Source organism: Psammomys obesus, unplaced genomic scaffold (genome assembly GCF_907164565.1).
Source record: "Psammomys obesus unplaced genomic scaffold, mPsaObe1.curated_primary_1811, whole genome shotgun sequence".
In the NCBI taxonomy this organism is placed as follows: domain Eukaryota; kingdom Metazoa; phylum Chordata; class Mammalia; order Rodentia; family Muridae; genus Psammomys; species Psammomys obesus.
The window spans coordinates 3846005-3858270 of record NW_026596415.1 but is presented as its reverse complement, the minus strand read 5'-3'; the positions used below and the strand labels follow the sequence as shown (position 1 = coordinate 3858270).

General features: G+C 56.1%; 3 protein-coding genes across 3 annotated transcripts; all 3 read right to left on the bottom strand.

Moving 5' to 3' along the window:
- Nucleotides 1-1361: 1361 nt before the first annotated feature.
- On the bottom strand, nt 1362-3288 carry Socs1 (suppressor of cytokine signaling 1). Its single transcript, XM_055597766.1, has 2 exons — nt 2915-3288; nt 1362-2411 (listed from the first exon to the last, which is right to left on the bottom strand). Exon 2 carries the CDS (start codon nt 2359-2361, stop codon nt 1723-1725), a length of 639 nt encoding a protein of 212 aa, XP_055453741.1. The 5' UTR covers nt 2362-2411; nt 2915-3288; the 3' UTR covers nt 1362-1722.
- Nucleotides 3289-8737: 5449 nt separating this feature from the next.
- Nucleotides 8738-9052, bottom strand: Prm3 (protamine 3). Its single transcript, XM_055597701.1, has one exon. It carries the CDS (start codon nt 9050-9052, stop codon nt 8738-8740), a length of 315 nt encoding a protein of 104 aa, XP_055453676.1.
- A 555-nt stretch (nt 9053-9607) lies between these two features.
- On the bottom strand, nt 9608-9962 carry Prm2 (protamine 2). Its single transcript, XM_055597782.1, has 2 exons — nt 9718-9962; nt 9608-9650 (listed from the first exon to the last, which is right to left on the bottom strand). The coding sequence occupies exons 1-2, from the start codon at nt 9960-9962 to the stop codon at nt 9608-9610; spliced, it is 288 nt and encodes a 95-aa protein (XP_055453757.1).
- Between the last annotated feature and the right edge of the window lie 2304 nt (nt 9963-12266).

Sequence of the window (12266 nt, the reverse complement as noted above, 5' to 3'; positions counted from 1 at the left end):
CCGAGTCCACGCCGGGCGGCGTGGGGCCTCACCTGTAGGTGAGCTCTTCTTGGCCTTCTCACCCGTTTCCCAGGGCAGGCGCAAGTGCAAGTATTAAGCAGGGTCTTCCCAGCTAGCCCAGCCCCCTCCAAGGTCTTGATGGAGGGGGCGGGTGTGTGCAAGGTGTCACTAGTGTTACCTGGTCTCTGGCCTTTGCCCTGCTGGACTGAAAAGGAGCAAGAGGAGGATCTCCCAGGGTTTGGGGCTAAAAAAGGAAAAGAGAGCAAACAAGATATGGCCTCCATCCTCTCACCCTACCTTCCTAAAGGACTGTCTACCCTGGGAGCCCTTCTAAAACCCCAGAGCAAGCTTCAACCCTGCCAGTATGCTCAGAGCAGCTGCTTCCTCAGAACAATCACCAAACCTCAGGAAAGCCACTAGAAGCAAGTCCCGGGCTGCCAGAGCCATGGCAATTCGTGAAGATATGTGGGGCAAGCCCACAAGGTCGCTTAGCCTCAGCAGAGACTCAGCCCACCTGATGACAAGCAGTGCAATCCAAATTCCCACCCAGCCACCTGTCCCAGACAGGGTCTGAGTCCCTTCTGGTGCCCCACGTGTCCTGGAACAGCCCTTCCACCTAGGTTCCTGACAGCACCACTGCCTCAGAGAGCTGGGCCTTTGAGAGGCCCAGAGAGGCAAAGGGAATTGCCCAAGCCACCAGCAGCACCCGGGCCCCTGCCACCACAGACCACAAAGCAGCTTTCTGGCTCCAAAAAAGTACACAGGGTAGAGCGGGGAGAGAAGCAACAAGTCAAGCTGGCGAGGCTCATCATCCCTGCTGAAGTACTTGATGGCTTGCAGAACCTGCCACTCCTTCCAAAAACTCGGTGAGCCCTGGCTGCCCCACCCTCTTCCTGGAAGTAGTTGTGGTCAGAGAAGCAAAGAAGTTTCCTCTGTCATCCGTTTCAAACTGATGCTGGACAGACGGTCAAAGGGCCCAGCTCTGCAGCCCAGCAATGGCCTGGCATCAAACACCTGTCCATCGATTTTCTCCTCTGTAATAGTACTAAGTGTCAGGGGCTGGCCCTATAGGATTCGATCAATCAAGGGTAGCAGAGCCCAGGCTCGGATACCCAGGAGAGCTCAGACTGGAGCCGCCATCTTCCCAGGCGCACACCAGAGTAGCCTGGTAGTTTGGTCCCCAGCACCATTGGGTGGAGCTGTGCACACTGCCCAATCCCCAGCATCCCCAACACTTCAAGAAAGAATCTGCAAACCCCTGTCCCCAACCCAGGACGTTTGGCCAAAGCATACTCTAGAAATCTTTTTTTCTTTAAAAAAAAAACTTTCATAATAAAGTTTATTACCTAAACTGGCTGTAAAAATATAAAATAGGATATTCTGCACAGCAGAAAAATGAAGCCAGAGACCCTCCCCCACCCCTGGTTTGTGCAAAGATACTGGGAATATGTAAACATGGAGAGGTAGGAGTGGAGTTCAGGTCTTGGCCCCAGACATAAGCTGCTACAACCAGGGGCCCCGGAGGGAGCACCAGGAGGGGAGGCCCCCCCGAGAGGCAGGATGGGGCCTCCAGCCAGAAGCCGGAGGCACCTCGCCCTCCACACCCACTCCCTCTGACCCAGGCGGGGAGGGCTCCCACTCGGTTTCAGGAAAATAATAATAATTAATAATAAGAAATAATAAGACGCCCCCACTTAATGCTGCGGGCACGGCGGCAGCCGGTCAGATTTGGAAGGGGAAGGAACTCAGGTAGTCGCGGAGTACCGGGTTGAGAGGGATGCGCGCCAGGTTCTCGCGACCTACGGCGGCCACGATGCGCTGGCGACACAGCTCCTGTAGCGGCCGCACGCGGCGCTGGCGCAGCGGGGCCCCCAACATGCGGCGAGGCGCCGCCACGTAGTGCTCCAGCAGCTCGAAGAGGCAGTCGAAGGTCTCGCGGCTGCCGTCCAGGTGGAAGCGGCCGGCCTGGAAGTGCACGCGGATGCTCGTGGGTCCCGAAGCCATCTTCACGCTAAGCGCAAAGAAGCAGTTCCGTTGGCGACTGTCGCGCACCAGGAAGGTGCCCACGGGCTCGGCACGCAGTCGCTCGTGCGCCCCGTGAACGCTCAGGGGTCCCCAATAGAAGCCGCAGGCGTCCAGGAGCGCGCTGGTCCGCGTGATGCGCCGGTAATCGGAGTGGGAGCGGAACGTGCGGAAGTGAGTGTCGCCCGGGGCCGGGGCCGGGATCGCAGGGCAGGGCCGCGGACGCGCGGGGGCCGCCGGCGAGGATGAAGACGAGGACGAGGAGGGCTCTGGTCGCCGTCGGGGCTCTGCTGCCGGGGAAATCGCATTGTCGGCTGCCACCTGGTTGCGTGCTACCATCCTACACGAGGGGCCAGCCGGAGGGGTGGGCCATAGCGTCCGGGGCTGCGCTGATAGGGGAGACAGAGGCGGTGAGCCGGGCGACCGGGTGGCACTGGACGGCCAGCGGACCCCAAGGAATGAGGGCGCAACGTAAAATCCGCCCGGAGCCTCTGAGCCTCGGTGGGCTCATCCGCGAAGTAGGCCGTTCCCGTACGTGGAACCCTTCCAGGCTGGCTGTGGAGCCCAGCCTCCCCGCGCGCGTGGAGAAGGGGGCGTGGAGAGGGGCCCGACTCCCGGCCGTCCCCGCTGGTGGCTGGCCGCCTCGCGGCTGCCGCCTGCTGGCCACGCCGGGGACTAGAACTCGGGCGGCCGATCTGGGCTCAAGGCCGGAGAGGAGGCGCTGCCGGCACCCCAGGCGCGCGAGAGGCCGCCTGAGCGAGACGGTGGGGCGGACGCCAGAGGCGTGGTATCCACGACCCAGCCACGCAGTCTTCGAGGCTAGTCCTGCTGGGCTTTGCTCCCCTCCCTCCCATCCCCTCCCGCCTCCTCCTTCGACGCTGCCTCGGCTCACCTGGCGGCGGGACGCGGGGCGCCGCGGCTGGGGGATCCGGGGTGGCTGTGGCGCATGCTCCGGGGCCGGGAGCCGTGCAGCTGCTACGGCCGCAGCTCTTTCTGCTGCTGCCCGCCCCTGCATCAGGCTCTTAAAACCAGAGAGGCCCCGCCCACAGACCCCGCCCACCGCCGCTTTCGGTTTCTCTTTCTGGCCTGTCTTTTGGGTCCTTTTCGGTCTTCTGCGGCTTTCTCTCGGTTTCGCCTAGCTTCTGCCCTGATTGGGAGTTCTGTGTCCTTACGTTCTGGCTCTGCCCGGAATCTCTGGTCCGTGTCTGGGATGACCACCTTAGGACCTGGTACCCGCTCTTTTGCTCTGGCTACCTTCGCCCTACATCTCTGCAACCCGCCGGGTGGGATGCTAGCGCGGCCCTGACACGCCTCCTCCCCTCCGGGTGTCTGCGTCCTCCTGGTCTGGGCTCCGCCTCCCCTGAAGCCTGCACCCCCTAAGAAGCTCCTCCCTGCCAGGGTCCTTCCCGCCCAGGCCTTGGCAATCTGGCCCATTTTGGGGCCCGGCTAGTCAGTGCTGGAGGCCGGCGGATCCACCGCCCTCCCTCAGAGCCTCGGAGCTCCGCGGCCGAGCCCCTCCCGTTGGCCACCCGGCCTGGCCTTGGCTTGGGCTTCCCAGGAAGCGGCGGCCTGACCGCAGAGGCTTCAAAGGAAGCCTAAGGCGGTGCGGGAGGGGCGCCCCCGCTCCCGGCCGAGTTCCTCGGAAACCGGGCGGGGTTGGGCTGGGTCCCCAGCGGCCTTGACTCGTTCTCCCTGCACTCCTAATACGTAGGCAGCTGGAGAAACTGAGGCTCGGAGCGGGGTTGTAATTCTCAATGGCTGGGCACCTCCAAATGATCCCAGTGCGAAATAATAATAATAAGGCTTTCTTATCCATAACCCCCAAACTGCCTTCCCAACCTCTCCTCAATCTTATAGACACCCTCAAGGTTCCAACAAGCATCTGCCTGCACCGGTCAGACCTATCATTAGGACACAGTGTCTAGTTTGTCCTGGAAGGCCATGAATAGGTGCCTGTCTGGTGACTGTGTTTATGAATGAAGGCGGGTGAGGTTTGCGTGCACGCTTCTCTGTGCCTCACAGTGACGCACACTGCCATCTACAGGTTTCTCTCAGATTGCTGCCGGACGGCTCATTTGAAGCTCTGGGGCCATGTCCTTTTCTGGTCTCCCAGCCTCAGTTTCCCCAGGCTAAGCTTGTCTTGAGCTCCTTGAATTTGTGTGGCTGGTAGTGGTCACTGATGACACCTCTGTGGGGAGCATGGGAAAGGAGATGCTGAGTGGTGCTGGCTGGGATGCCCTTGGCGGGTGATGGGGCTAACAGAAGGTTCCATAGTGGGTAAAAGCTGGGCTTAGAACCCAGATTCTCCCCCAGCTCAGCCTCTTCTAGCCCATGTGCCTGTGGTTGTGTGCTCTCTGCTTCTGTGCTGGGGTAGCACTGCCCCACTCAGGTCCATGGATGTGTCCACCACCCCACTCCACTTACAAACTACTTCCAGGAGGTATTTGCTCTTGCTGCTTCCTTCCAGCTGCGTGACTTCAGGATGTGGAAGTGGCTTGTTTGTGTTTTTATTTTTGAGATAGGTATATCATTAGGACACTGGGTGGTTTTGTGATTCAGTTTGTCCTGCAAGGCCATGTAGGTGCCTGGCTGACTGGTAGGTGCCCGGGCTGGCCTTGAACATCTGGTCCTCCCGTCCCTACTTTCCAAGACCTGGGATTAAGAACACTATGCAAACTCTATCCCCACCTTAACTGTGTAGACACCCAGACCAGAAAGTATAGACTAGAGCAGGCAAGTGGAAGAGCTTCGAAGAGGGAGACTCGGCATCAGAAGGCTGGGCTGGCCCCTTGCAGGTCTGCCTCTCTGCCAGGCTCCTTGGCAGGCCTTTGCAGAAGGAACCTATAAATAGCAGATGGCCCCAGACTTCTCATCACCCCTACCCTCACTGGCAACCTCAGCAGCTGCTCAGGAGAGCTACCTTCATTGCCTCAGAGGGCACATGCTCTCACCCCTATCCTGGCTAGCCCTCTCCCATCCATCCTTAGGGACCATGCTTTTACTTCCTTTGCTGTGACCATCTAAGTTGAAAATGCATTCTAAGCATTTTCCTGTCACTCATGTGCCCAGTGGTGCATGGGTCCAAGTCGTGTTCATAGCCAGATTCTGACCCAACAGACCATCAGAGTGGAGCAGGGAGATCCAGTCATTGCGACTGGCAAATGAGCTTCTTGCTTTCCTCTGTGCCTTCCATTCCCCTTGCAACCCTATGGTGAGTCAAGCAGTTTTCCTATTGCAGACAACTTGGTTTCAGTTTCTAAAACTGAATTCAAATAAAAATGAAACCAAGCTTCTGGGGTCCAGAGCAGGGAATTTGATTGTAGGGTCCTGGAAGTGATTCTCTGGAGTCGGAACATTGTACTAGTATCAGGGGATGCAAGAGGTGGTTCAGTGTCCTTGGCCTACAGGCCACCTTTCACGACCAGTGGGGTGGAGGGAGAAACCAGATCCTTCGGTTTCTTTTTCCAGTGTTCATTGTCATGCTGGGAAATGCTGCCCCTGTGTGATTTTGAAAGTGGCAGCACTCCTTAAGGGATTGCCGCCTGGTACAGACTCATAGGACACTAAAGGTCTCCCAGCAAGGGAATGGGATGAGCCAAAATGGAATTGTCAGAGGACCAGGGCTACACCAGAGGCAACACCAAGTACTTGTGTACACACATGTGCCAGTGTGGACCCACATTGGCATGTGGATCCCTAAAGAATGGATATCTTTGCTTCCAGAACTTGGGTTTGTTGTCTGACAGGGTGGATATTAAAGTGCTTGGACAGGACTACTTAAAAAAAAAAATCCCCAAAAATAAAACTGACTCAAGTATAGGCTTCGAGGGTACAAGCTTTAATCCATGTTGCATAGAAATTGCTGCAGTGACATGTTCCTGTAAGATCATCCCAACACTTCCCTAGTGATGTGCATCTCCTTTTGGGATCAAATGGACACAGGAACAACCTGGAGGGTATCACTTGTGTCTTCCTCCTAAAAGACAGGATTGGGAAAGAAGCTTTTAATACTTTAATGCTTCCCATCCACTCCTCCCAATTTAGGCTTAGCCAGCTGGCCAAGGGCCTCTGGAGCGGCCTTGCTGGTGCTCTCGACTACAGCAGTGTCTCCCACTCATTCACTTGGCAAGTACCTGAGCTACGCCTCTTAGCTCGATTTGTCCGCTTCCGCCTCCTGACAGCCCTTCTCTTGGTCACTTTCCCTTCCAAGGTCTTCCTGTTCTTGGAGGAGCTGCCACAGTGGTGGCCGGTCCTTGGAGGGGAGTGTCTGGACTTCGTAGTTGGTTTGGGGTGCCTCGATGGCGGGCTGGGGCTGGGATTGGAGCTGGAGCTTGGGTGGCCTGCCGGGCTGCAGCTCCGGCAGTGGTGGCTGCAGCTGCACTGGTTACAGGTGTGGCCTTGGGGCCGAGAGGAGCCATGGGGGTGGCAGTGGGTGGTAGAAAGACTCTGCATCTTGGTGTCCATGGGAGGCCACACTTGGAAGGACAGAGTCCTCCTGCTCCTCCTCTTCTCCCAGCAGGCCAAGCTTTCGAAAGTCTCCACAGCCCCTAGTTATATAGCTGGGCCAATTATGATGGCACAGGCCACAGAGGGTGACAGGTATGGCAAAGCCCTGCCCATCACCCTCCCTCCAGGGCGGGGCAGCTTTTGGGATCCCATGGGTCAGATTGTGTTGAGGCTACAACTAAGCTTCCTTGTTACCTCCCTGTATGTTCATGCCTCCATATTCCAGTTTCCCCAGCTTTGTGGAATAAGGATAATCATTGCACTGCCTCACAGAGACAACATTGGGAATACTAACAGAGACCTTAGAGCAGAGGTCTAAGACAGGCAGCTGCAGAATTGTCTTCCTTTTCCACCCAGCACCTAGCGCTTAGCCTACCGTGGGAGGTATAGCCAGTGGGATGGGCAATGAGCTAGTGTATCCTGATTGTGTACCATCTTGGTACAAAGGCTCGCAGAGTGGCTAGGGGCTGGAATGGGCCCACCTCCCCCAGTAGCCTTTCCAGGTGAGAGGTTGAGAGTCAGGTTCAGAGCATTGAAGTCTGATCTTGGGCATGCTGTGAGGTCCCCTCAGTTGTATGTGAGCCATTCCTCCCATTCTTAGCAGCCTGGGATGCCTTGAGTCCTAGTGGTCAGCCTCTGCGCCAGCACCCAGCATGGAAAAGGTCAGGTGTGCTGAAGGCCAGTGTGCTCTTCCCAATCATCAGGTACTTTACTAGAGCCAACTGTTTGCTCCTCCAGTCTTGTACTTCCACAGCTTTGCCTCAGACTCTGTCTACCCTCCTGCCTACATGACCCTTCCTGAGATTCTGTACGCTGAGTACCTGCCTCTCACCACCAAACGGCCAGCACTCTGTGTGTGTGTGTTTGACAACTCCTAAGAGTGGTTTCTTTCCGCAGACTCAGCGTGCTGGCAAGTTCCTCTACCTGCTGAGGGAGTCTCAGTGAGCTGGCTTGGAAGACACTGTACAGCTGAGGATGACTGCACTCGGAGGGCTGGGATTTCAGGTGTGGACCATTATCAGTTCTAAGTTCATTTCTTAATAAACATGCCATTTGGCCCATTGTGAAAACTGCCTGAGTTACTGGGCCCTGCCTACTCCACGATTTTCAGCCAGCTTTGCCTGGGAACATCATCCTAGTAGCTTTCCCTCCCTGAGAGATGTGTCCACATTCCATGTAACGCTAAGAATTATGATTCTGTGCTGGACCAGCTGGGTAGGCTGTCCCATTCACTGGCAAGTATCCTCACAGGACAGAAGAGCTGTCACAAGAGCCTGCCCAGCATGTACAAGGTCCTGGGTTTGAGCCCAGGCACTGCCAGTTAAAGGCACAGGCTGGGATCCTGTACCCATAAATCCAAACTTTCTGGAGCAGTGGCTAGTTGGCACCTATATTCGGGGTTGTATCACCCACACCCCTGTTGGGGAAGCATACCTAAAACACAGGCTCTGTGCCTGCACTATACTAGGCTGGGCTTGAGGCCTCCTCAGGTCCTGAGGCAACCCACATCAGCCTTTCCGTCCTGCCTAATTCAGCCTGGATGTCCTGGCTGTCCTTTCCGCTCACTCCCTCACTAGTGCTTGTGAGGAGACCGGGTCATACCTGAAGGACATTTTGAGGGTTTCGTTTTTACTGCTCATCCTTCATAGTACCCCACCGACCTTCCCAAACCCCCATTGAGACCTTGCATGTGGTCCTCCTCTCTCCCCTGAGGACTGCCACTGGGCTTCACTACCCAGGTCCTCATAACAAATGTGACACTGGGGTTGCTGGCTGCAGGAGGCCTCTGTGGCAGGGTGAGTGAAAGCCAAGGGGCAGCATGGCCCTTACTCCCTTCTTTTCTGTGCCACCCATAGGCCACTTGCTGCTTCTTTTGTATAGGAATTAATGGAAGATGGGGTCAGGACTGTTGCAGACTGGGACCCTTTCCTCTGTGCTTCTCAGGGGTGCCCCTTCTAGGAGGCCAGGAACAAACCTGGAGGACAAATGTGTCCATGTTATAAAATGAGGGATAGCCCACCCAACGCTATTATAGAGCTGTAAGCCAGCCCTGACAGTGTCCCCAGGTCGCACGGGTTCACGCAGAAAGATGGAAACCAGGAGAATTCCTTGGAGACTCTTTATTCTTTTCTGAATGTCTTTTCTGAATGTCCTTCTTCCTCTGGAGTGGCAATGGGCACCCAGTGCTGGGCAGGCCTCGTATGGTGGGTCAGGAGTGCGTCTGCTTGGGCTCAGGGCTCAGCTGGGCCACAGAGTCTTCAGTGCTCTCCTGCTTCTCGGGCTCCAGCAGCAGCTTGCCTTTCACCGGGATCTGCTCCTCGTCCTCCTCTTCCTCCTCATCCTTGTCCTCCTCTTCCTCCTCTTCCTCCTCTTCCTCCTCTTCCTCACCCTCAGATGACAGGGAGAAGTTGTCTTGATTCACACAGGCCACGAGCTTCTTCATGGAGGACTCGTGGCCACGGCTGTGACCTGTGTTCTGGGCCGTGCCATGGCTGATGCTGAGCTTGGCACAGCGGGAACCCATCGCCCACTCCTGTCTTTCTGGACTAGGAGGCAGGCAACCTGGGCAATGAGGATGTGAGGCTAGAGGGCGTGGCACTGACCTCACAAAGAGTCTCCAAGGCACCACCCTCACCCACCCTGGAATTTGGAACCCTGGCCCATATGGCATGGAGATGCTGGAGAGGGCACACTAAGTCTTTGGACAGGAGCTGAAAATGGCCTTGAGTATGGACCCCATTTGGGTCCCGGCAAGCCTTCTACTACCAAGTCAGTCCTACTCATGATAGGACTGTTTCCCTTGGGCGACTCTTTGGGGCAGCATGGTTCAGGTCCCTATTCCCTTCCCTCAGGCCCGTGACGGTCATGAAAAGGAGACAGCAGCCAGTGAGTCTGGTGTCAAGCTTTATTTGGCAGGTGGCTTTGCTCATTACTCAGATCTTGTGGGTCCTTGGCAGCTCAGGGCTCAGACATCAACGTGGAATGGTGGTTCAGCCTCGCGTGGCGTTGCTTTGGCAGGTGACTTCCTTGGGCAGGTGACTTCCTTGGCTCTAGGCAGGATGGATGTGCCTGGGGAGGCTTAGTGCTTCCTGCACCTTCTGCACCTGCATCTCCTCCTCCTTCTGCAGCCTTGGGGAAGGAAAGTTCCAGTTTGCTAGGCTGCCTGAGGCAACAGGGTTTGGATAGGGCCTTGCTGGGTGGCACTTACTTTTGCGCCTCCTGTGGCGGCAGCAGCGTCTCCGCCTCCTGCACGACCTCCTGTGCATCTTACACAACCTCCTACGGGAGCAGCACCTGCGTCTGCGGTAGCTGCAGCACCTGTGTGTCCTCCCATAGTCCTCCGCGTGATCTGGGCTCAGCCCTTGCCTCTGCTCCTCTCGTCCATGTTCTTGCCCAGGCCCCTCACTGGGGCTCCTTATTAGGTAACGAACCATAGTGCTGGGCAATCAGGAGGCTCCGGGCTGAGGCTGCAGCTGACCTGGATTGGAGGAGGAGGGTGGAAGCTTGCTCACCTGCTCTTGGTGGTGATGATGGTCTGGTGTGGGGGCCTCTCAGAGGGCTTGTATATAAAGGGGAACCCCACTGTGACCTGGCGGCCCACCCCTGATTGTTCCCACCCTGCCCAGTCCCCTCTGTGAGGGCGTCACAGGGTTTGCAGCACTGGCTCACAGGCTGGGAACAGGGGCCCTTTAAGTCAGCATCTTGGTGTGAGACAGGGAACTCTGTGAAGGTAAAGGTAAAGGGACCGGGTTCAAGTCAAGGTTGAGCCTGTCTCATACTTTCACCTCCCAAGTGCATGGTGCTACCATCCTGGTTTACTGGGCATGCCAGGCAAGCACTCTAAGTCAATCATCTCCCAGTCTGTGTGAAAAGACTCCTCCCACCTTCTCCATGTGCACTACACACAGCTCACAACTAAAATGAACAAAGTCACATAATACTGTTACCTTGTATCTTCCATGGGGAAAACCGAGGCACAGAAAGCCTGTTAAGGATCAAGCAGGCCCAGAGTTCAGCCAAAGGCAACATGGCTTCAGACTTCATTTGCCCCTGCCTCCCCCGTGTGATTAATGGCATGAGCCACCACACCTGATTATCTCCCTGGCTCATAACACAGAATATAACCAACCACTTAACATAGTGGTTGTATTCCAGAATCAGAACCACTTTCCCCTCTCGTGGAGTATGTGGGGGTGGAACAGAGTGACACAAAGAGGGCTTCAGGATATGGATCTAGAAAAACCTAAAGGACAGTGAGCCCCTAGTATACATGAGGCCTTGGGCAGGCACAAAAGGTATGCCCCTGGTACATACCTGTAACCAGAGTACTCAGGCAAGGTGGAAACAAACAACCTGGGGTCAGGAAGCTGGGCACGGTAAACAGGCCTCTGCTTTTGAGGCCAGCCTGCTCTACAAACCGAGTCAGAACAGGCAAGGCTACACAGAAACCATGCCTCAAAAAAAGGAGAGGGCCCCCATGGGCTTACCAGAGAAGGGATCGGGGATAGATCCCTGCCCTGCCCATCATAAAGGCCTTATACATCAAGGGCAGCCTTTGAGATGACAATGACTGTGGGGTTGGGGCTCAAGAGCCCGCAGGGTCAGTGAAACCTTGTGTCTGCACAAGGTCCCGTACCTTTCTGGGATGGTCTCTATAAGGTGGCTGGGGAGGCGATAGAGAATTTGCTTTGAAGCCCTGCCCACTTGACCATCACTCATGTCCCTTACCACATTCGCGCACCCCTCCCAGAGCCCAAGGACCAAGAGGCAGGAGTGGGATGAGTTTTCAACATTTATTGACAGGTGGCATTGTTCCTTAGCAGGCTCCTGTTTTTCGTCGGACGGTGGCATTTTTCAAGATGTGGCAAGAGGCTCTTGAAGTCTGGTAAAATTCTCAGGCAGGAGTTTTGGTGGACTTGCTATTTCTGTGCATCTAGTATCTTTTACACCTTAAGGTGTATCTGCGGCGGCGGCGGCAGCACCCTAGAAAGGCAAGAAAGATGGTGAGAGGGGCTCCCAGCTGTGCCCAATCCCTGAAACCCTGGACCCAGCCCAGCCAGTCCCACTGCTCACTTCTCCTCCTCCTCCGGCAGCAGCGCCTCCGTCTGCGACATCTTCGCCTGCGGCGGCGGCATCTGCTCCTGCTTTTGCTGCGGCAGCATTGGTATCTGGCCATGGTGCTGGCTTGGCCGGTAGCTGGCTCAGAGCAGGGGGCACCACCTGGGTCAAGCCAGCCAACCTGTGAGCAGGTGGAATTTTGTGGGCTGTGACTGGGGAGCCTGCACACGCTTCCTTTTATAGACACTAGGGGCCCCTGGGGACTGTGAGGTCAAAGAGGGCCAGGACCTCACAGACCATGGCCAGCGTGGACCTGTATCATGTCCAAATATGGGCATGAGAGGGGTGGGCAGAGCTTTGTCATCAGGGGTTGCTTGTGTCACAGTCAGGGAGTGACAAGAATGGCATCCTCTTGAGCACTCAGCCAGCATTCAAACAGGTGTTAGTGACCGCCTGGTGCACACCTGCTTCCAGGCCGGGCCCTGACAGATAACCCAAGGCCAGGCAGGTGGGTGAAACAGCCACAGAAAAGTCAACTGTGAAACAAGACGCATGTTCAGACTTCCCAGACGATGTTGTTGAGGGAACTTGTCCTTATGAAAAATTAGTGGAAGCCCCAGCTAGAGAGATGGTTCAGAGGTTAAGAGCATGCTTTTCCAAAGGTCCTGAGTTCAATTCCC

Bases quoted from the DNA above. Each gene is read 5' to 3' on its own strand.
- Socs1 (XM_055597766.1), bottom strand. From the start codon at position 2,361: ATGGTAGCACGCAACCAGGTGGCAGCCGACAATGCGATTTCCCCGGCA.
- Prm3 (XM_055597701.1), bottom strand. From the start codon at position 9,052: ATGGGTTCCCGCTGTGCCAAGCTCAGCATCAGCCATGGCACGGCCCAG.
- Prm2 (XM_055597782.1), bottom strand. From the start codon at position 9,962: ATGGTTCGTTACCTAATAAGGAGCCCCAGTGAGGGGCCTGGGCAAGAA. The intron at 9,651-9,717 runs GCCCTATCCAAA...CCAAGGCTGCAG, and splicing joins AGTAAGTGCCACCCAGCAAG to AAGGAGGAGGAGATGCAGGT.